This window comes from Callithrix jacchus, chromosome 7 (assembly GCF_049354715.1).
Source record: "Callithrix jacchus isolate 240 chromosome 7, calJac240_pri, whole genome shotgun sequence".
Lineage (NCBI taxonomy): Eukaryota > Metazoa > Chordata > Mammalia > Primates > Cebidae > Callithrix > Callithrix jacchus.
In genome coordinates this window covers 39,826,265-39,845,065 of record NC_133508.1, presented here as the reverse complement: position 1 = coordinate 39,845,065, position 18,801 = coordinate 39,826,265, and the positions used below count along the sequence as shown (strand labels likewise).

Here is an 18,801-nt window from a genome sequence, read left to right as displayed (position 1 = left end):
ACAGGTGTAGCCACTGTACCCAGCCAAATTATATTTTTAAATCTCAATTTCTTATTGTCCATTGCTAGTATGTAGAAATACAATTTATTTTTGTATATTGAATTTGCCTCCTGAAACCTTGCTAAAAACTCACTTATTTGGTAGTTACTTCTTTATAGCTTATGATTTTCTGCACAGAAATGCCTTCTACAAGTACAGCCTCACTTGCTCATTTTCTTGTTTTAACAGGCCCACATTCTATGCCAAGCCTTTTCTGTCACTGTACTTTTTATTTTTTCTTATATTATTGCACTGGCTGTGCCCTCTAGTAGAGTTTTAAATAAAAGTAATTATACCAGACATGTTTTTGTAGGTTCTGGTTTTCATTGAATTTTTCATGTATTTGATTTTTTTTCTTTTTTTTTGAGATGGAGTCTTGCTCTGTCACCAGGCTGGAGTGTAGTGGCGCAATCTCGGCTCACTGCAACCTCTGCCTCCTGGGTTTAAGCGATTCTTCTGCTTCAGCCTCCTGAGTAGCTGGGACCACAGGCACGTGCCATCATGCCCGGCTAATTTTTTTGTATTTTTAGTAGAGACAGTTTCGCTGTGTTGGCCAGGATGGTCTCAATCTCTTGACCTTGTGATCCGCTTGCCTCGGCCTCCCAAAGTGCTAAGATTACAGGCGTGAGCCACCACGCCCGGCCTGATTTTCTTTTTTAAACGGGGTCTCACTCTGTCATCCAGGCTGGAGTGCAGTGGTGCGGTCTTGGCTCACTGCAGCCTCAGCCTCCTGGGTTCAAGCAGTTCTCCCTCAGCCTCCTGAGTAGCTGCGACTGCAGGCACCCACCACCACACTAGGCTAATTTTTTTTTTTTTTTTGAGACGGAGTTTCGCTCTTGTTACCCAGGCTGCAGTGCAATGGCGCGATCTCGGCTCACCGCAACCTCCGCCTCCTGGTTCAGGCAATTTTCCTGCTTCAGCCTCCTGAATAGCTGGAATTATAGGCACGCGCCACCATGCCCAGCTAATTTTTTGTATTTTTAGTAGAGACGGGGTTTCACCATGTTGACCAGGATGGTCTTGATCTCTTGACCTCGTGATCCACCCACCTCGGCCTCCCAAAGGGCTGGGATTACAGGCTTGAGCCACCGCGGCCGGCCTATTTTTTTGTATTTTTAGTAGAGACGGGGTTTCATCGTGTTGGTCATGCTGGTCTTGAACTCCTGACCTCAAATGATCAATCCACCTCAGCCTCCCAAAGTGCTGGGATTACTTACAGGTGTGCACCGCTCTGCCTGGCTAAATTTTTCATGTATTTGAATAAAACATTGATGTATCTTTTTTTTTTTCTTTTTGATGGAGTCTTGCTCTGTTGGCCAGGCTGGAGTGCAGTGGCATGATCTCAGCTCACTGCAACCTCTGCCTCCCAGGTTCAAGCAATTCTCATGCCTCAGCCTCTCCAGCAGCTGGAATTACAGGCATGCACCACCATGCCCAGCTAATTTTTGTATTTTTGGTAGACACACGGTTTCATCATGTTGGCCAGGCTGGTCTCAAATTCCTGACTTCAAGTGACCCGCCCACTTCAGCCTCCCAAAGTGCTGGGATTACAGGTGTGAGCCCCACTGCGCCCAGCCTGGTTTGTCTTAAGCTAGGAAGATACTGACCCACTGGGGCAGTGCTATCCGTTTTGGCTAAACATTAGAATACTCCGGGAGCTCTTCAAAGTACCACTGCCTGGGTTGTACCTTCAGGTTCCAATTCATTCAATCTGGAGAGCATGTAGGAGTTAAGTGTTTTTTGAAGAACCCAAGGTGATTGTGGAAAGCAGCCAGAGTGAACCACAGCTTTTTGGGTATTCAGAGAACTCCTTGACTTTGACCTTGGCGTTGGCCCGCACTCTTGTCTGTAGTTCCTGAACCTTCCTCCTGCCCACCTGGCCATCCTCTCGAACATCCTCGTTATATTTGAGCTGCTGTAACCAAGTACCACAGGCATGGGGCGGCGGGACAGACAACAGAAATGTGTGTTCTTTCCCTTCTGGAGGCTGAGTTTGGACTTGAGGTCAAGGTCAAGGACCAGCTGATTTGGTTCTTCATGAGGCCCTCCTCACTGCAGAGGCCACCTTATGCGTCCTCACAGGGCTTCACTGTTGTGCTCAGTGGGGTGTGAACGGGTGCAGAGAAAGCTCTCTGGTGTCTTTTTTTTTTTAGACAGGTTCTCTATTGCCTAGGCTGGAGTGCAGCGGCCAATCACAGTTCACTGCAACCTCAAACTCCTGGGCTCAAATGATCCTCTGGCCGCAGTCTTCAAGTAGCTGGGACTATAGGCAGGTACCACTGTGTCCAACTATTTTTGTTTTTGTTTTAGAATCTTGCTATATTGCCCAGGCTGTTTCTGAACCCTTGGCCTCAAGTGATCCTCTTACTTCAGCCTCCCAAAGCCATGGGATTACAGGAATGAGATACGATGCCTAGTCTGGTATCTCTTCTTATAAGGATGCTAATTTTTAAAAAAATTAATTAATTTTATTTATTTTTGAAACAGGGTCTCGCTGTGTTACCCAGGCTGGAGTGTGGTGGCGTGATTTCAGCTTACTGCAACCTCTGCCTCCTGGGTACAAGTGATTCTCCTGCCTCAGCCTCCTGAGTAGCTCGGATTACAGGTGCTTGCTACTACACCCAACTAATTTTTGTATTTCTAGTACAGATGGGGTTTCACAGTGTTAGTCAGGCTGGTCTTGAACTCCTGACCTCAGTTGATCCATCCGCCTCGGCCTCCCAAAGTGCTGGGATTATAGGCATGAGCCACCGCACCCGGCCACAATGCTAATTTGATCTGATCAGACCCCACACTTACAACCTCAAATTTGTTTTTTTTGAGATGGAGTTTCACTCTTGTCACCCAGGCTGGAGTGCAATCGTGCAATCTCAGCTCACTGCAAGCTCCCAAGTTCAAGCATTTCTCCTGCCTCAGCCTCCCAAGTAGCTGGGATTACAGGCACCTGCCACCATTCCTGGCTAATTGTTGTATTTTTGGTAGAGATGGGGTTTCACCATGTTAGCCAGACTGGTCTCAAATCTCCTGACCTCAGATGGTCTGCCCACCTCAGCCTCCCAAAGTGTTGGGATCGCAGGTGTGAGCCACCGCACCTGGCTGACCTCATTTAACTGCTTTCTTAGAGGCCCACCTCCATATTCAGCACACTGGAAGTTAGGGCTTCAGCGTAGGAATTTGGGGGGATTGCTGGGTGCAGTGGCTCACACCTGTAATCCAAGCACTTTGGGAGGCCGAGGTAACACAGAGACCCTATCTCTACAAAATAAAAATAAAAAATAGATTTGTACGGCCAGGCTCGATGGCTCATGCCTGTAATCCCAACACTTTGGGAGGCCGAGGCGGGCGGATCTTAAGGTCAGGACTTCAAGACCATCCTAGCCAAGGTGGTGAAACCCCATCTCTGCTAAAAACACAAAAATTAGCCGGGCATGGTGGCCGACGCCTGTAATCCCAGCTACTTGGGAGGCTGAGGCAGGAGAATCGCTTGAACCCAAGGAGGCAGAGGTTGCAGTGAGCTGAGATTGGGTCACTGCACTCCTGCCTGGGTGACAAAGCGAGACTCCGTCTCAAAAGAAAAAATAAATAAATTTGGGGAGGACACATTCAGTCCATAGTGCCACATTTTTCATTTTTAATGCCAGAGTCCACCTTATCCTGAGTTTACTGAGATTCGTCATCTTGAATGAGATGGTATATTTGGCTTTATTACATGGGTTTGGCTCTACTGAGTGATTTCTGTCGTCTCCAGCTTTGATGGGACTGAACGGCCCCTGGCTCCATGTTTATGTCACTTTCACCTTCTGGGTGTTCCAGGTGTGGGTCTGACCTTCATTTTGATCTGAATTGGTAAAGAGAAAGTTGAAAAGCTTCCAAGTGGTTCAGGGCTTTTCTTTGTTTCAACTTTTATCTGTTCCTGCTTTTATTGTATTGTGATCCTAAGATGAGGTTCTGGGCTGGGCGTGGTGGCTCAAGCCTGTAATCCCAGCACTTTGGAGACCCAGGCGGGAGGATCATTTGAGGTCAGGAGTTCGAGACCAACCTGGCCAACATGGTGAAACCCGTTATCTACTAAAATTACAAAAAAATTAGCTGGGCGTGGTGGCACACGCCTGTAGTCCCGGCTTCTAGGGAGGCTGAGGCAGGACAGTCGCTTGAACCTGGAAGGCAGAGGTTGCCATGCCATTGCTCTAGCCTGGGTTACAAGAGCATACTCCATCTCAAAAAAGAAAGATGAGGTTCTAGGCCAGGCACGGTATCTGATGCCTGTAGTCCTCCCACTGTGTTGGGAGGCTGAAGTGAGAGGATCACTGGAGGCCAGGAATGGAGGCCAGCCTGGGCCACATAGCAAGACCCTGTCTCTACCAAAGAAAAAAACAGTAGCTGGACGTGGTGCTACACGCCCGTAGTCCCAGCACTTGGGAGGCTAAGGTGGGATCCTGTCTGAAAAAAAAAGAGGTTTTCTATCCTCACTAGTTCTTTTTGAGGGTTAATATTGGTCAATTTGGTAAATATTTTGTTGGCACTGAGTTTATGATGCAGACTCTGTTTGCAGGGCCTGGAGTTCACAGTATATCTGCTGGTTCCATTTTATTGATTTATCAGCTTTTCCGGACTAAGGTATTTGAAATTGCACACTTTTTCTCTCTTATTAATGTGCCATGTTGTTTACAAGAAAGTGTCTGTCTTTCTTTTCTAAAGACAGGGTCTTCCTCATGGGCCACTGTGCCTGGCTAACTTTTTTTTGGTAGAGAAGAGTTCTCTGTTGCCCAGGCTTGTCTTGAACTCCTGGCCTCAAGTGATCCTGTCTCCCCAGCCTGCTGAAGTGCTGGCATTGCAGACGTGAGCCACCACACCTGGCCACACAGTGTGACTTTCTATTTTGTTCTTTTTTTAAACAATTTTTTGTTTTGAGATGGAGTCTCACTCTGTCGCCCAGGCTGGAATGCAGTGGCACGATCTCAGCTCACTGCAACCTCTGCCTCCTGGGTTCAAGCGGTTCTCCTGCCTCAGCCTCCCAAGTAACTGGGATTACAGGTGCCTGTCACCATGCCCAGCTAAGTTTTGTATATTTTTTTTAGTAGTAGTAGAGACATGGTTTCCCCATGTTGGCCACGCTGGTCTTGAACTCCTGACCTCAGGTGATCCACCCTCCTCAGCCTTCCAAAGTGCTTGAATTATAGGCATAAGCCACCACTCAGCAAACAATTTTTTTTTAACATTATTAAAAAAAAATTTTTTTTGAAACAAAGTTTTGCTCCAGTTGCCCAGGCTAGAATGCAGTGGTGTGATCTCAGCTCACTGCAGCCTCAGTCTCCCAGGTTCAGGTGATTCTCCTGCCTCAGCCTCCTGAGTAGTTGAGAGTACAGGCATCTGCCACCATGCCCAGCTAATTTTTGTATTTTTAGTAGAGACGGGGTTTCACCACATTGGTCAGTGTAGGCTGGTCTTAGACTCCTGGCCTTAGGTTGTCTGCCCACCTCTGCTTCCCAAAGTACTGGGATTACAGGCATCAGCCACCGCACCCGGCCCGGACCAGAAGTAGAATTTAAATATCTCTGGGATGGAGACAGTGTATTTTCAAAGTACTGTGGTAAACTAGACCTCAACCATTTTTTCCCCTTGATGAAATGAAACATACATGTGTGTAAATTTACTTTGCTGACGTTATTTATTTTATTGAATTAAGGCATCGGTGTTTTTCTGGCCGAAGTTCTCATTTCCCGACTATGGAAATGGAACAGGAAAGTATGACCGTGAATAAGGAGTTGAGTCCCAGCGCAGCTGCGTACGGCTGCTTGGCCTGCCACGGCGACGAGACCTGGAGTTACAGCCACCCCATCCGGGGCCGTGCCAAGTCTCGTAGCCTGTCCGCCTCGCCCGCCCTGGGGAGCACCAGGGAGTTCAGGTACAGCCAGGAGGGCTGCTTCCTCTTCTCTTCTCATCTCTCTGATTTCATAGTCTTCTCCTGAGCAGTCTGTCAAGGCATCCGGTGGTGGGGCTGGTCCTTGCCCAGGTGAAGCCGTGCCTGGTGAGGGAGGCGTGTGGCCCGTGGACATCAGCACAGGCACAGGGCGTCAGCGTACTTCTTTATCTGTCTGTATCAGCACGGAACCATCTAGCTGGAGCCCACACCGACCCTTGGTGTCAGACTGAAGCAAACTCGGAGAGGAAACTTGTTTTTTTTTATTTTTTGAGACAGAGTCTCGCTCTCTCACCCAGGCTGGAGTGCAATGGCCCAATTCTAGCTCACTGTAGCCTCCATCTCCCGGGTTCAAGCCATTCTCCCACCTCAGCCTCCTGAGTAACTGGGATTACAGGCACCCACCCTCATGCCTGGCTAATTTTTGTATTTTTTGTAGCAACAGGGTTTCACCATGTTGGCCAGGCTGATCTTCAACTCCCGACCTCAGGTGATCCACTTGACTCAGCCTCCTGAAGTGCTAGGATTGCAGGCGTGAGCCACCATGCCTGGCCAGGAAACATTTGCACTACAGAAGTCACTGGGGTGTGAGGGGACCTCCCTCTGGGTTCTGCTCGTCTTGGGAGGTGAACAGGCAAAGGCTTGGGCGTCTGCACGGTGACGCAGGGCTGGTCATGAGGGAGGCCGAGTCATGAGCGTGACCTTGGGCAGCCCAGCCCTCCCAGCCCCTCCTGTCGGGCAAGCGGCTCCCTCCTGTGCCCACAGCGCCCACAGCGCCCGCTCTTGCACAACACCGCTTGAGCAACAGCACCCCAGGCTTCGCAGGACAAGCGTAACATGATGGTGCCCGGGGATGTTGCTCTCGGTTCTGGTGACAGTAAATGTGAGTTTCAGGGGGAAGCTGGCCAGAGCCAGTGCTGTGTCTCCCACAAGGATCACGAGTATCAAATACAAGCGGTACTTTTCGGTGAAAGGAGCCTCAGAAGGTGCGTGGTCTTTCCCAATGAGATGGGAGAGCCTGCAGCGCCTCTCGCTTGGCAGCAGCAATGGGAAACAGGCTGCTACCAAGTTTTCTGTCTGCAGAGTCACTGCTTGCAGAAGTCACTGAGGTGTGAGGCTGTGGCTGATGTCACCCTGCGGGTGCTGCATCACTCAGTGCTCAGATGCTCGCCGTCTGCGTGGTGCATCATCTCTACCTCCAGGCCACCCTGGCGCAGTGACTGCTCGCTCTTGACAGAATCACTTTTGCTTTTTCTCCTGTGGGTTCTTTGGCATAACACACCACTTCTGTTTCACTCTGAACCTGATGACAGCAGCCATGGGTCAGAGGCCGCCTCCGTCATGAGTGACAGGTGCCTTCAGGGTGAGATGGGAGAGGAAGTGGCAGATATGCCCAAGCACAGCCTGTCCTTGGGAAGCAGACATTAAATCCCAATGCCCACTTAGAAAAACAGTTTTCCCCAATCATCTTTTAAGTTCCTAAGCAGGTAAAGTTCTTACTTGGTAATGTACTTGTTTTTTTTTTGAGACGGAGTTTCTGCCTGTTGCCCAGGCTGGAGTGTGATCTTAGCTCACTGCAATGTCCCCCTCCTGGGTTCAAGTGATGCTCCTGCCTCAGCCTCACAAGTAGCTGGGACTACAGGTGCCCACCACCGTACCTGGTTAATTTTTGTAATTTTAGTAGAGATGAGGTTTCACCATGTTAGCCAGGCTGGTCTCCAACTCCTGACCTCCTGATACGCCCGCCTCAGCCTCCCAGAGTGCTGGGATTACAGGCGTGAGCCACCTGCCCGACACGAGGGGCTGAGAGGGCTGGGCCGCCCAAGGCCACGCTCATGACTGGGCCTCCCTCATGACCAGCCCTGCGTCACCGTGCAGATACCCAAGCCCTCGCCTGTTTGCCTCCTGAGACGAGCAGAGCCCAGAGGGAGGTCCCCTCACACCTCAGTGACTTCTGCAAAGCACATGTTTCCTGACTGGCCCCAGCAGCTACGTCTGCAATCTCAGCACTTTGCTAGGATTGTAATCTTGACTCTTTAGAAATGCAGTCTAAGGTTTTGAGTCCCAGTTGCAGGCCTAGAGAGTGGTCTTGGGGAGACACCACAGGTGGCATTTCCCATGCTTGGGCTGTCTCCCCGGCTTGGGTCATGATCTGAGGGGCGCGTCAGTGTGCGTGCTCCTTGCTGGTGCCGCTCCAGTGCAGCCACAGACCCGGGCAGAACTTTCCAGGGCTACTGTGTGGCTGCTGGGCACATGGAGTTGGCGTCATTAGAGTTGCATGTATGCCTTAGCATGTACCATCCTCTGTATCTGTCGCTGTCCCTGTGTGTCTGGTTTCAGGCCCTGGCGGCTCTGACACTGTCCTCCCTATAGGAGGACGCGCTCTCTCCATGGGCCATGCCCGGTGACCACTTTTGGACCAAAGGCCTGCGTGCTGCAGAACCCGCAGACCATCATGTGAGTGCCGGGGCCTGGCGGGTCCTTGGGAGGGGAGAGCCCAGACCATCATGTGAGTGCTGTGGCCCAGGGGGTCCTTGGGAGGGGAGAGCCCAGACCTTCGTGTGAGTGCCGGGGCCCGGGGCAGGGGTGCTTGGGATGGGAGAGCCCAGACCATCATGTGAGTGCCGGGTCCCGGGGGGTTTCCTTGGGAGGGGAGAGCCCAGACCATCGTGTGAGTGCCAGGGCCTGGCGGGGGTCCTTGGGAGGGGAGAGCCCAGACTTTCGTGTGAGTGCCGGGGCCACGAGTGGGTGGGAGTCGTTGGGATGTGTGCAGAGTTGTGGGATCGCTGTGTTGAGGCAGATTCTTGTGCTTCACGTGAGAAGTACATGTTTTAGGTCATTTGAACAAAAAGCCACATGGGCATTGTCCTGAACCCCCTTAGTGCAGGAATCTGAGTGAGAGCTCCCCAGCCATGGCTTCTCTGATGGCTTTGAGAACATAGACAGCAGGCAGCCTGGAGACCGGGTCACATGGGCAGGTGGCATCAGTGGCTGTCAACATAAGACACTCGGGGCTGCTTTTTTGTTTCTAAGAGTAAGCAGTCTAGGGGTGGGCTATGTTGCTGCTGTCTGATGGTTTTGCGTAAAGGCCCAGCATAGACTCTTATGGGAAAAACACAACAGTGATCAACCTGACATCTGTGGTTTTTATGTAAAGAATTAGAATCCTGGCGGGGCACAGTGGCTCAAACCTGTATACCCAGTACTGTGGGAGGCTGAGGCAGCAGATCACTTGGGCCCACGAGTTTGAGACCAGCCAGGGCAACATGGTGAAAGCCTATCTCTACAAAAAATAGAAAAATTGGCTGGGTGCAGTGGCTCATGCCTGTAACCCAGCACTTGAGGGGCTGAGGCGACGGGCTCTCAGGCCTCTGCCTCCTCCCTCAGGGAGTCGTGGACACCACTTTCTGCACGGGAGGACCATGCGGAAGGGCCTGGTGCTGCTGCTCGAGGGCTGCTGGGCGACTTGCCAGAAAGCGCAATGTGGCCCTGTGAAGTGGGGCAGCCACTGCACTGCCCTTCGTTGACAGGCAGGCGCCTGGGCTGTGGAAGCTAGTGACACACCGGGGAATGAGGCCCCAGCCCTGGACTGTCACTGAAGGTCAGGTCTGGCGGAGCCTGTTCTGTAGCCTCCTTGGCTGTCACTCAAAGCACACGGCACCTGTGCTGCTACCTCTGAGTCATCCGAGGAGCTGCTCTTTACACTGTGAGCATGGCGGTGCGTGAGTCCTAGGCACGAAGGTGGTCGGCCTTGCCGCCTCCAGATGCTTAGGGCAGCCCCTTAGGGCGGAAGTCACTCTGGCGAGGAGCGTCTATGACTCTTCACTGCTGCCAAATGCCCCAGGCAGGGCCTGACCCCTTTGCTTCCCCCCATCCAGTCCGTCTGTACTTTGACAGTAAAATACACAAGCAGCTCCCCTGCACTGTTACCTGGCCACCTCTGCTGTGTGGGTCCTGACCATCAACCCACCTGCACACACTGATGTCCTTCACGGCCGACAGCCACTGACCTGCCTGGCTCCTCAGTGACGGTGGCAGGCGGAAATGACCATGGCAGATGGTCAGGACCACCTGCTGTGGTCTCACCCTCCCTTCCCTACACAGCAGCCACGTGGGTGACCCAGAGTGCTCTGCTGTCCTGCCGTCCTGCGCTTACTTTGTCCCTGGCGGCCACCAGGCCTCTCCCCTGCTGCCCGGTGCCGTCCCTGCACTTCCTGGTCCTTGGTCACTCGCATCTCGGCCACTGCCTTCATCAGCCGTCAGTCACTAGGGCCCGGCCAGGGCCGCTGAAGGGGCACATTCTGCCTCAGCCCTCAGACCAGGAGGCACTGGGTGGTCCCCTAGCTGCTCAAGGCCAGACAGCCCAGCAGCGCTGAGAGGCACGCAGCTTTATCGGCTCCTGGGGGAGCGAGGCCCCCTTGGGCTCTGTCTGGGATCGTAACCTGGGGGCACACTCACATCAGTGTCCCAAAGCTGCAGTGGAGGGCAGGGCTTTGCACGAATTTGAGCCTGTGGTGTCCCCTGACAGTCCAGAGCAGGACCCTCTGGGGCTGGCGAGGCTTGCCCCTGTTTTACTGTCAGGAACTGGCGGGCATGTGTGGCGGGGGACGTGTGTGGTGGAGGGCTTGTGGCATGGAGGGGCACGTGTGTGGAGGGAGCGTGTGGCAGAGGTTGCATGTGGCAGGGGCACATGTGGTGGGGGGAGCTTATGGCAGAGGGCTTGTCGTGTGGAGGGGCGCATGTGGTGGGGGTGCGTGTGGCAGAGGGCGTGTGGCATGGAGGGGGGCGTGTGTTGTGGAGGTGTGTGAGTGCCTGTGTTTGTGTGTGGACCACCCATGGGTGACGCAGTCTGAGAGCTTGCCAGGCTGTGGCCATGCTAGCTTCATGCCACCCCCCGCTGTCCACATCCAATATCCACAGCCATGTGTGCCTGCAAGGGTTGGGTGTCCCGCTTTGCCCGTGACCCAGGAGGAAGTTGAGGTGCTGGTTTGTGGTCACACAGGGGTGTGTGCCTAGGCCTGTGCAGGATGCTGCTTCCAGTGGCTCTGGCTGGGCTCGGCTGGGCCGCCGGGTCAGTGGTGACCGAAGGCAAGAGAGCAGGGTGAACCATGTGCAGGGTGGGGCTGTGCTGCCTGACCCGGCCAGAGGACTCGGAGCCACCTGCACACCCTCGGGGGGCTGGAGCCAAGCAGAGTGTCACAAGGGCTGGGCGTGAACGCCCTTCCACCTGACCATGGCCTGAGGACGCCTTCCCTGGGGCAGAGCTGGTTCCGCAGGGCTGAGCGGGGCTGGCAAAGGGCTGGGAAGAGGCTGGAGGCTTGGCCAGGAGGTCTAAGGACACAGGGACAGAGGGCTCGGTCCCACCCGACTCAGTTAGGACCAGGGAGCTGAAGTGTGGCCTCTGCTGCTAAACGTGATTCTGAGGACTTTTTTTCAGTAGGGATTAGGCAAGAGGACCACGTGACCAATGAGGAAACTATGTTTTGTTTACCACGTGACCAATGAGGAAACTATGTTTTGTTTTGTTTGATTTTTTTTTTAAAGTTTGGGAAGCTCTTTTGACTTAGTTGCTTTTACAGCAACTTTACCAAGTCAGGTCACAGCTGCATTTTGCTTCCAGTTTTGAGTATGCAGAACTTAGGGCTCTAGTGTGAGCGCTGTCAGGAGCATGCCACTGGAGAGGCCGCGTGTTTGCCAAGTGTGGCCCAGATGCTGTGGACACACCGGCCGGCTCCCAGGAGGCAGGGGCCACCTCTTGTGCCATGTGTGTGACCCGGGGCAGGCGCTAAGCTCATAGGGGATGGCATGAGTGACCTTGCAACCCCCAGGAGTGCCTGCAGAGGGTGAGTGAGTGCTGACCAGCTTCCAAAGGTCAGGAGAGATGGGCTGTTGTCTGTGGCCCTGTCGGTGTTTGTGTTGTGGTTCTGGAGGTTGTTAGTGGGACAGTCACTCTCTTGGAGAAGTCGCTGCCGGGAAGAGGCATGGCGGGCAGCGGCTTTCTCGATTGGGGAACTTGAACTAGCCGGCTGGTGCTCTGGTGTAAGAACTTGCCCTGTGGGGCCGAGGATGGGCAGTGACCGCTGACCAACGGCTGTCCGCGCCGCACCCTCCCTGGGCTTCTGGGAACAGGAGCGGGCTCCTTGGTGTATGTTCCCAGTTCTGGGCTGGGCTGGGGTGTTTTCTATGACTAATACGGTAATGGGAATCCCACCGGGGCGGGCCCTGCCTGTGCAGAAACACCAAGCATAGTGGTCAGGTCGGAGCCAGCACAGCACAGGCAGCCATGTGAGGGCCGCCACAGACTTTTAAGCTGTGAGAGTAAGTGAGGTTAAAGTCCATTCATACAGGCGTGTAGTTAGCTGCGTACAGGGCAGGAAGCCTGCCCTTGAGGGTCCTGGGTCTCACCTGGGGCCACATGCAGGGGATTCTAGGGGCAGAGTCTCCATATCAGCTGGTTTGGGTTTTCTCGGGGGCATGAGGAGGGCACCAAGCAAAGAATGGCCCAGCCGTGGGCTTCTGTGGTCGCTTCCACCCCGATACTGTGACTGCGCAGCCAGGCAGGCAGGCAGCTGGGGGTTGTAAAGGGCAGCAGTGCGAGCAGGTGGGTCATCATGATGCCCGGGCAGGGCGTGTGGGCCTGAGCCTGCATTCGATGGGCCAAGCAGCTGAGAGACGGTCACTCTGGACCCTGCTGACCTCGACCTGTCTCTGTGGCCAGGCTCCAGCACCAGGTGGCCGGGGGTGCCATTGAGTGCATTTCCTTGGGAGTTGAAACACCTTTTTAAGGATTTTTTTTCTTTTCTAAGTCCTGCACCTTCTTTGCAAGGGGGAAATCACTGCCTGTGTGAACTCTTTCTCCCCAAGGCACATTCAGGACCCCGCAAGCCAACGGCTGACATGGAACAAGGCTCCAAAGAGCGTCCTTGTCATCAAGAAGATGAGAGATGCCAGCCTGCTGCAGCCGTTCAAGGAGCTCTGCACATACCTCATGGAGGCACGCGGGTTGTGGGGGAGGGGCCTGGAGGGAGAGGGGTCCTGGGGTGCACACGGAGTTGGGGGGCCTCCGTCCCCATCACCACCCATGAGACCATGGGAACCATCTCAGCTCCTGGGAAACAGCTGCTTGTCTGGATCTGGGACCTAATGGGGTCTGCCCAGGTATCTGGGTTTGTGTGGGCTGCTGTGACAAGCGCCAGACTGGGAGGCCAACAGTGACCCAGGGGGCTCACAGCCCTGGAGGCCAGGAAGTCCAAGATCAAGGGGCCACATCTGGCGAGGGCAGAAGAGCGAGACCAGAGCCGGGAAGCCCACTCCTGAAACCACAGTGTATAACAGCGTTAGTTCCTGAGAGGCCTTCCTGCCGTGTCTTCTTTGCAGAGGAGCAGGCGTTGTGGGGTGGGGGCCAGAGCTGGGAAGCCTACTCCTAAAGTCACAGCTTAGTAGATTCCTGAGAGGGGAGCCTCGTCCACCCAGCTGTCCCGTAAAGGTCTCGCATCTTAATCCCAGCACGTTGGCACTTACGTTTCGGTGTGAGCTTGGGAGGAGCAGGTATGCAGGCCATGGTGCCAGGTCTCTGGTTCCTGACTTATGCCAGCGCCCGTAAGTCAGGAACCTCCCAGCGGGAGGGCAGGGTCTGCGCGTGGAATGAGCAGGTGGGCGCTTTGCTTACAGAACAACATGATCGTGTATGTGGAAAAGAAAGTGCTAGAAGACCCTGCCATCGCCAGCGATGAAAGCTTTGGGGCAGTGAAGAAGAAGTTCTGCACCTTCCGAGAAGGTGCGCTGTCGGCAGCTCTGTCCTCAGCTTCTGTGGCACGGTTCCCCGCCCTGATGGAAGCTTCTGGCACTGCGCCAGGGAGGGACCACCATGTTACACCTGGGTTTTGTGTTTCCCAGATTATGATGACATTTCCAATCGGATAGACTTCATCATCTGCCTGGGGGGAGACGGGACACTGCTGTACGCTTCCTCACTCTTTCAGGTGAGGCGTTGGCGTTTCTGGCGTGCACCAGGTTCTAGTCAAGGTGTCGTGTGAAGAGGGGCCCGCAGCGCATGGCTTCACTGCTTTCACTCCCATAGCTTGACGCGAGAGCAGTTGCCTAGAGCGGCCTAGCACGGTGGGGTGCGTCGGCGGGGCCAGGGGCAATGTGGACGCAGCCCTACAGCTGAGGGTGGCCAGATCCCGCCTGGGACAAGTGAGGGGTGCAGGGCAGCGGGTGCCAGGGAATAGCCCTCACATGCTGACCCATCCCCTCCGGGCCTCCCTGGAGCTCCTCTTCCTGGTTTCTCAGCTGCATGGCTCTCCCCAGGGTTGCAGGGCCACCCTGTGTGGGGGACCCTGGCTCTGCCCTTGGCCCACTGCTTGTTGGTGCCATTTGGAAGTACCCATGGCCCGCCCTCCCCTCCTCCTCATTAGCACCTGTGGGACTTAAGGCTCTGACCCTGAGGCTGCCTCCCACCCACCCCCGCCACCTCCCCACCCTCCATGCCCCAGGGTCTGCTCTGCCTGCTGCTTTTCTCACCAGCTCCCCCCACCAACTTCGGCCCTGGTGGCCCTGCCAGCCCTGCCCACCCTGGCTTGGGATATCCCCCTCCACTCTGTCCACATGGCCAGCTCCTCCTGCAGAGGGTCGGGGTGCTGTCCCCAGAGCTGGGTTCCTCCTGAGGTGCTGGTGGCAAGCTGGGTGTGCGGGCGCTGAGTGCCTCTCCGCTGACTCACAGGGCAGTGTGCCTCCGGTCATGGCCTTCCACCTGGGCTCCCTGGGCTTCCTGACCCCGTTCAGCTTTGAGAACTTTCAGTCCCAAGTTACTCAGGTGATAGAGGGTGAGTTGGAATGTTCTGGAACCCATCAGCAGCTCTGATCATGCCATCTCGCTTGGTGGGTGGGTTGTTTTTATTTAATGACGCATAGGGCAACACTTAAAGGTTTCCAGATTCAGGGATTTCTAAATCAAGTGGATCAAACCTTTTTTACTAACACTGAGAAGTTTCAACAGATCACGAGTTCAAGCTGCCGTGTCTGTTGGCTAGAAGTGAGCAGGTTCTCACTCTGTGAAGGCACGCAAGTGTTGACCGGGCACAGTGGCTCATGCCTGTAATCCCAGCACTGTGGGAGGCTGAGGTGGGTGGATCACGAGATCAAGAGATTGAGACCATCCTGTCCAACAAGGTGAAACCCCATCTCTACTAAAATACAGAACTTAGCCGGGCGTGGTGATGTGCGCCTGCAGTCCCAGCTGCTTGGGAGGCTGAGGTAGGGGAATTGCTTGAACCTGGGAGGTGGAGGTTGCAGTGAGCCGCCACCACACTCCAGCCTGGTGACAGTGAGACTGTGTCAAAAAAAAAAAGGCACAGCAGTGTCAACTTAGGAGAAGAAACAGCCCCTCACCCTGCTGGCCTCCCTGGGCTGGGCCCCCTGACCCCGCTAGCCTCCCTGACAGATGCATGCCCTCTGACCCTGCCGGACCTCAGGGAACGCAGCTGTTGTCCTCCGGAGCCGGCTGAAGGTCAGGGTGGTGAAGGAGCTCCGGGGAAAGAAGACGGCCGTGCACAACGGGCTGGGTGAGAACGGCTCGCGGACTGTGAGTCTGGACATGGATGTTGAGAAGCAGGCCATGCAGTACCAGGTGGGTGGGTGGCCCTGGCCTCAACAAGGGCCCCGGGTGGGGGGACCTTCTGGAGAGCCTGGGTGAGGGGGTGTCTATGAGGTACACAGGCGCCCCCACCCTGAGTGTGCCATGCTGCTGCCCTCCAGGTCCTGAATGAGGTGGTGATCGACAGAGGCCCCTCCTCCTACCTGTCTAACGTGGACGTCTACCTGGACGGACACCTCATCACCACAGTGCAGGGCGACGGTAAGGCCCGCTGCGCTGTCCTGGGGCCCCGAGCGTCCTCGGGCGGGAGTGACGCCTGCGCCTGTCCCTGTCAGGAGTGATCGTGTCCACCCCGACGGGCAGCACGGCGTATGCGGCTGCAGCCGGGGCCTCCATGATCCACCCCAACGTGCCGGCCATCATGATCACGCCCATCTGCCCCCACTCGCTGTCCTTCCGGCCCATCGTGGTCCCCGCAGGGGTCGAGCTGAAGGTCAGAGCCAGCGACGCTCCTCCTTTTCCAGTTTGTGAGTCATTTGACCCCGTGCAACGCAAAGCCGGGACCTAGCCCCCTGGCCCTGCCGCGCTGGCTCCAGCCTCAGACGCGGACTTAGCATCGTGGGGCCGTCCCTTGCCCCCTCAGATGCAAGCCCTGCCTTGCTTGGGGCCCAAGCTCTGTCCACCAAGGTGCCTGGGGCCTGGGTCTGAAGGGGCTTCCCGCCATCGCTGGCCTCTGACGGCGCGGAGCTGGGCCGGCACCTATTGGACATGCAGGCAGCCGTTCAAAAGGCAAGGTCGCTGCTGCCCGACCTTCAGCCTTGGCCGAGCACCCAGGGGTGGGCACCAAGAAGCATCCTCCCCACAGCTGGGTGCTCACACCTCTCCCTGCTTGACCCTCAGATCATGCTGTCACCTGAAGCAAGGAACACGGCATGGGTGTCCTTTGACGGACGGAAGAGACAAGAGATCCGCCACGGAGACAGGTGTGGGCTACAGGCTGGCTGGGCACCGGTGGCCAACCTCCTCCCCAGGCCAGGCAGTGCCCACCCTCTTGGGGTTGGCCTGGGGGCACAGTTTGTCCCCTAGCGCACGAGAGGGTTTGAGTCTCGGGCCTCGGAGCATTACAGTTGGGGTACCCATGGCAGGGGCAGTGGTTCACACAGGGGCACATGCAGAGGCCCGAGGGCATCCCCTCTGGCACAGCTGCCTGCCCCTCCTCCTGGGACCTCACCCCTAAGGGCCCCGTGGCAGTCTGTCAACTTCCTGCACCATCCCCCTCCAGGACCTGGGGTGGTTATTCCCAGCACCCATGGGGCACCCCTAAAGCCTACCTTGGGGAGGGACAGAGACAGCCATTCCTGGGGAGGGTGGGTGTTGGTGGGGAGCCCCTGGGGAGGGTGGGTGTTGGTGGAGAGCCCCTGGGGAGGGAGGGTCTTGGCGGGGAGCCCCTGGGGAGGGAGGGTCTTGGCTTCGCTGGGAGCTCCTGGGGAGGGTCTGGGGGGTAGCCCCTGGGGAGGGAGGGTGTTGGCGGGGAGGGTCTGGTGGGGGAGCCCTCCTGGAAGCCCTGGCTCAGGCTTGCCTCTCTGCCTCAGCATCAGCATCACTACCTCATGCTACCCGCTCCCCTCCATCTGCGTGCGGGACCCCGTGAGCGACTGGTTTGAGAGCCTCGCCCAGTGTCTGCACTGGAACGTCCGAAAGAAGCAAGCCCACTTTGAGGAGGAGGAGGAGGAAGAAGAGGAGGAGGAGGAGGAGGGCTAGGTTGAGGCTCCTCCAGGCCCGAATCCTTCACTGTCTTTTTCTGCCCTCCATGCACCCTCTGGGGACAGACCAATCTGTGTGTGTCTATGAACACCTCTGTCTAAACCACGACCACTTCCTTTCTGTAGCTGGGTTAGAACCTGGGTCTGCCTTGTGTCCAGATCAGCTGTTTTTTAACATTTTAAATCTGACTTTTTTTGCATTTCTAAAGAAGCAAAGTGAGAAATGGGCTGGGAGCTCTTTTGTCCCGCTGACTCCCTACCCCCTTTCCCCCCTCACCCCCGTGGGTCCCCGGAGCGTGGCCTCCAGCTGCTGTAATTCCACACCAGATCAGTCAGCTGAAATTCAGAGGGGCCGGAGTGACTCGACCTGTCCTTCCATGTTGACAGTGTCTCGCCCAAAAGCCTTCCTCAGCTGCAAAGCCCTGAGCCTCCTCCCCAAGCAAGGCGCCATTGAAAGCATGGGCTTGCTGGGCTGGCAAGGCAGTTTTGTTCTGCTCAGTTTCTGGAGAGGGCTGGATGCTTCCCTCGCTCTTCCCACTGGAGGCCAGCCCTGAGTCTGGGACCCACAGCGGGAGGGGCTGGCGTCTCCGGTGACCCACGCCTTCCTCAACGGAGCTTCCGCTCCCAGGGAGGTGGTTTAAATCCTGTACATATTTTTTAGAGGCTGTTTGAAACTTTCTGAAGTGCTCATGTACATATTTTCTTGTACACACTTTTGTGAAGATTTCGAGGGGAAGTGAGTTGTCCTGCTGTTAAATGTTTACGCTCCTGTTCTGCAAGACACCGTCCTCGGGGACCATTCGGGGACCATTCTGTTCAGCGCGATCCTGACAGTCTGGGAGATGGGGGTTTCTGGGCTGGTGATCGTGATCCCTTTTGTTTTGCAACTGTAATGAGAATTTCGAGAAGGACTCATCACACTGATTTTCCTCCTGCCTCTCCCATGAGCCTCCAGCCTGCATGTGGGCGCTGCGTACCCCAGTGCCCATGTCTTCCACGGGCGCAATGGGCACAGGTGTGTGGAGGCCGTGGTCAGGGCCTGGGGTCCTGGTTACTGCTGCCCAGGCGTCTGTTTTTTCAGTGCCTGCTCGTCTGCTGGATTGTAAGAACAGGAACTTTGGAGAGGTGCTGCCCACAGCCGCCTGGCCCAGCGCAGGCACATTCTCAACGCACGTGTCTGCCCTGGTCACCCCCATCTGGGCACCTCAACATCTACAAACTTGAACGTCCAAAACCCCCGAGTGTGATTCTGGGCAGTGGGCCTGGCTGTAAGTCAGCCATGACCCTGAGCACAGGTGAAGCCCCCGCCCGCCCAGCCACGGGCTTAGGAGAGAGGGACCAGCGCCCAGCATAAGACAGCCGTTTTTGGAATTCCAGTCACTCATCTGAACAAAAGGCATGAACTGAGCTCTAAAGCAGCCTGAGGTGGGAATGATCTAGAAAACTTTGGTTTTTTTTAAGTAAATTTTAATGTTTCATATTAA

At 55.4% G+C, this 18,801-nt stretch overlaps 1 protein-coding gene across 6 annotated transcripts in view; it reads left to right on the top strand.

Moving 5' to 3' along the window:
* Window positions 1-18,801, top strand: part of NADK (NAD kinase) — a 24,685-nt gene extending 5,884 nt beyond the window's left edge. For 2 of the 6 annotated variants that reach the window (XM_035307369.3, XM_035307368.3), the window contains exons 2-12: window positions 5,726-5,944; window positions 8,333-8,416; window positions 12,824-12,953; window positions 13,631-13,736; window positions 13,856-13,941; window positions 14,682-14,784; window positions 15,433-15,587; window positions 15,716-15,815; window positions 15,890-16,047; window positions 16,455-16,537; window positions 17,147-18,801. In XM_035307369.3, the coding sequence (XP_035163260.1) occupies window positions 5,766-5,944; window positions 8,333-8,416; window positions 12,824-12,953; window positions 13,631-13,736; window positions 13,856-13,941; window positions 14,682-14,784; window positions 15,433-15,587; window positions 15,716-15,815; window positions 15,890-16,047; window positions 16,455-16,537; window positions 17,147-17,315 (1,353 nt within the window). In that variant the 5' untranslated portion in view covers window positions 5,726-5,765 and the 3' untranslated portion in view covers window positions 17,316-18,801. Of the gene's footprint in view, window positions 1-2,192; window positions 2,313-2,526; window positions 2,645-5,725; window positions 5,945-8,332; window positions 8,417-8,500; window positions 8,577-12,823; window positions 12,954-13,630; window positions 13,737-13,855; window positions 13,942-14,681; window positions 14,785-15,432; window positions 15,588-15,715; window positions 15,816-15,889; window positions 16,048-16,454; window positions 16,538-17,146 lie in introns of those variants that run through there. The other 4 variants (XM_054236825.2, XM_054236824.2, XM_035307372.3 and 1 more) reach the window with 4 other exon arrangements.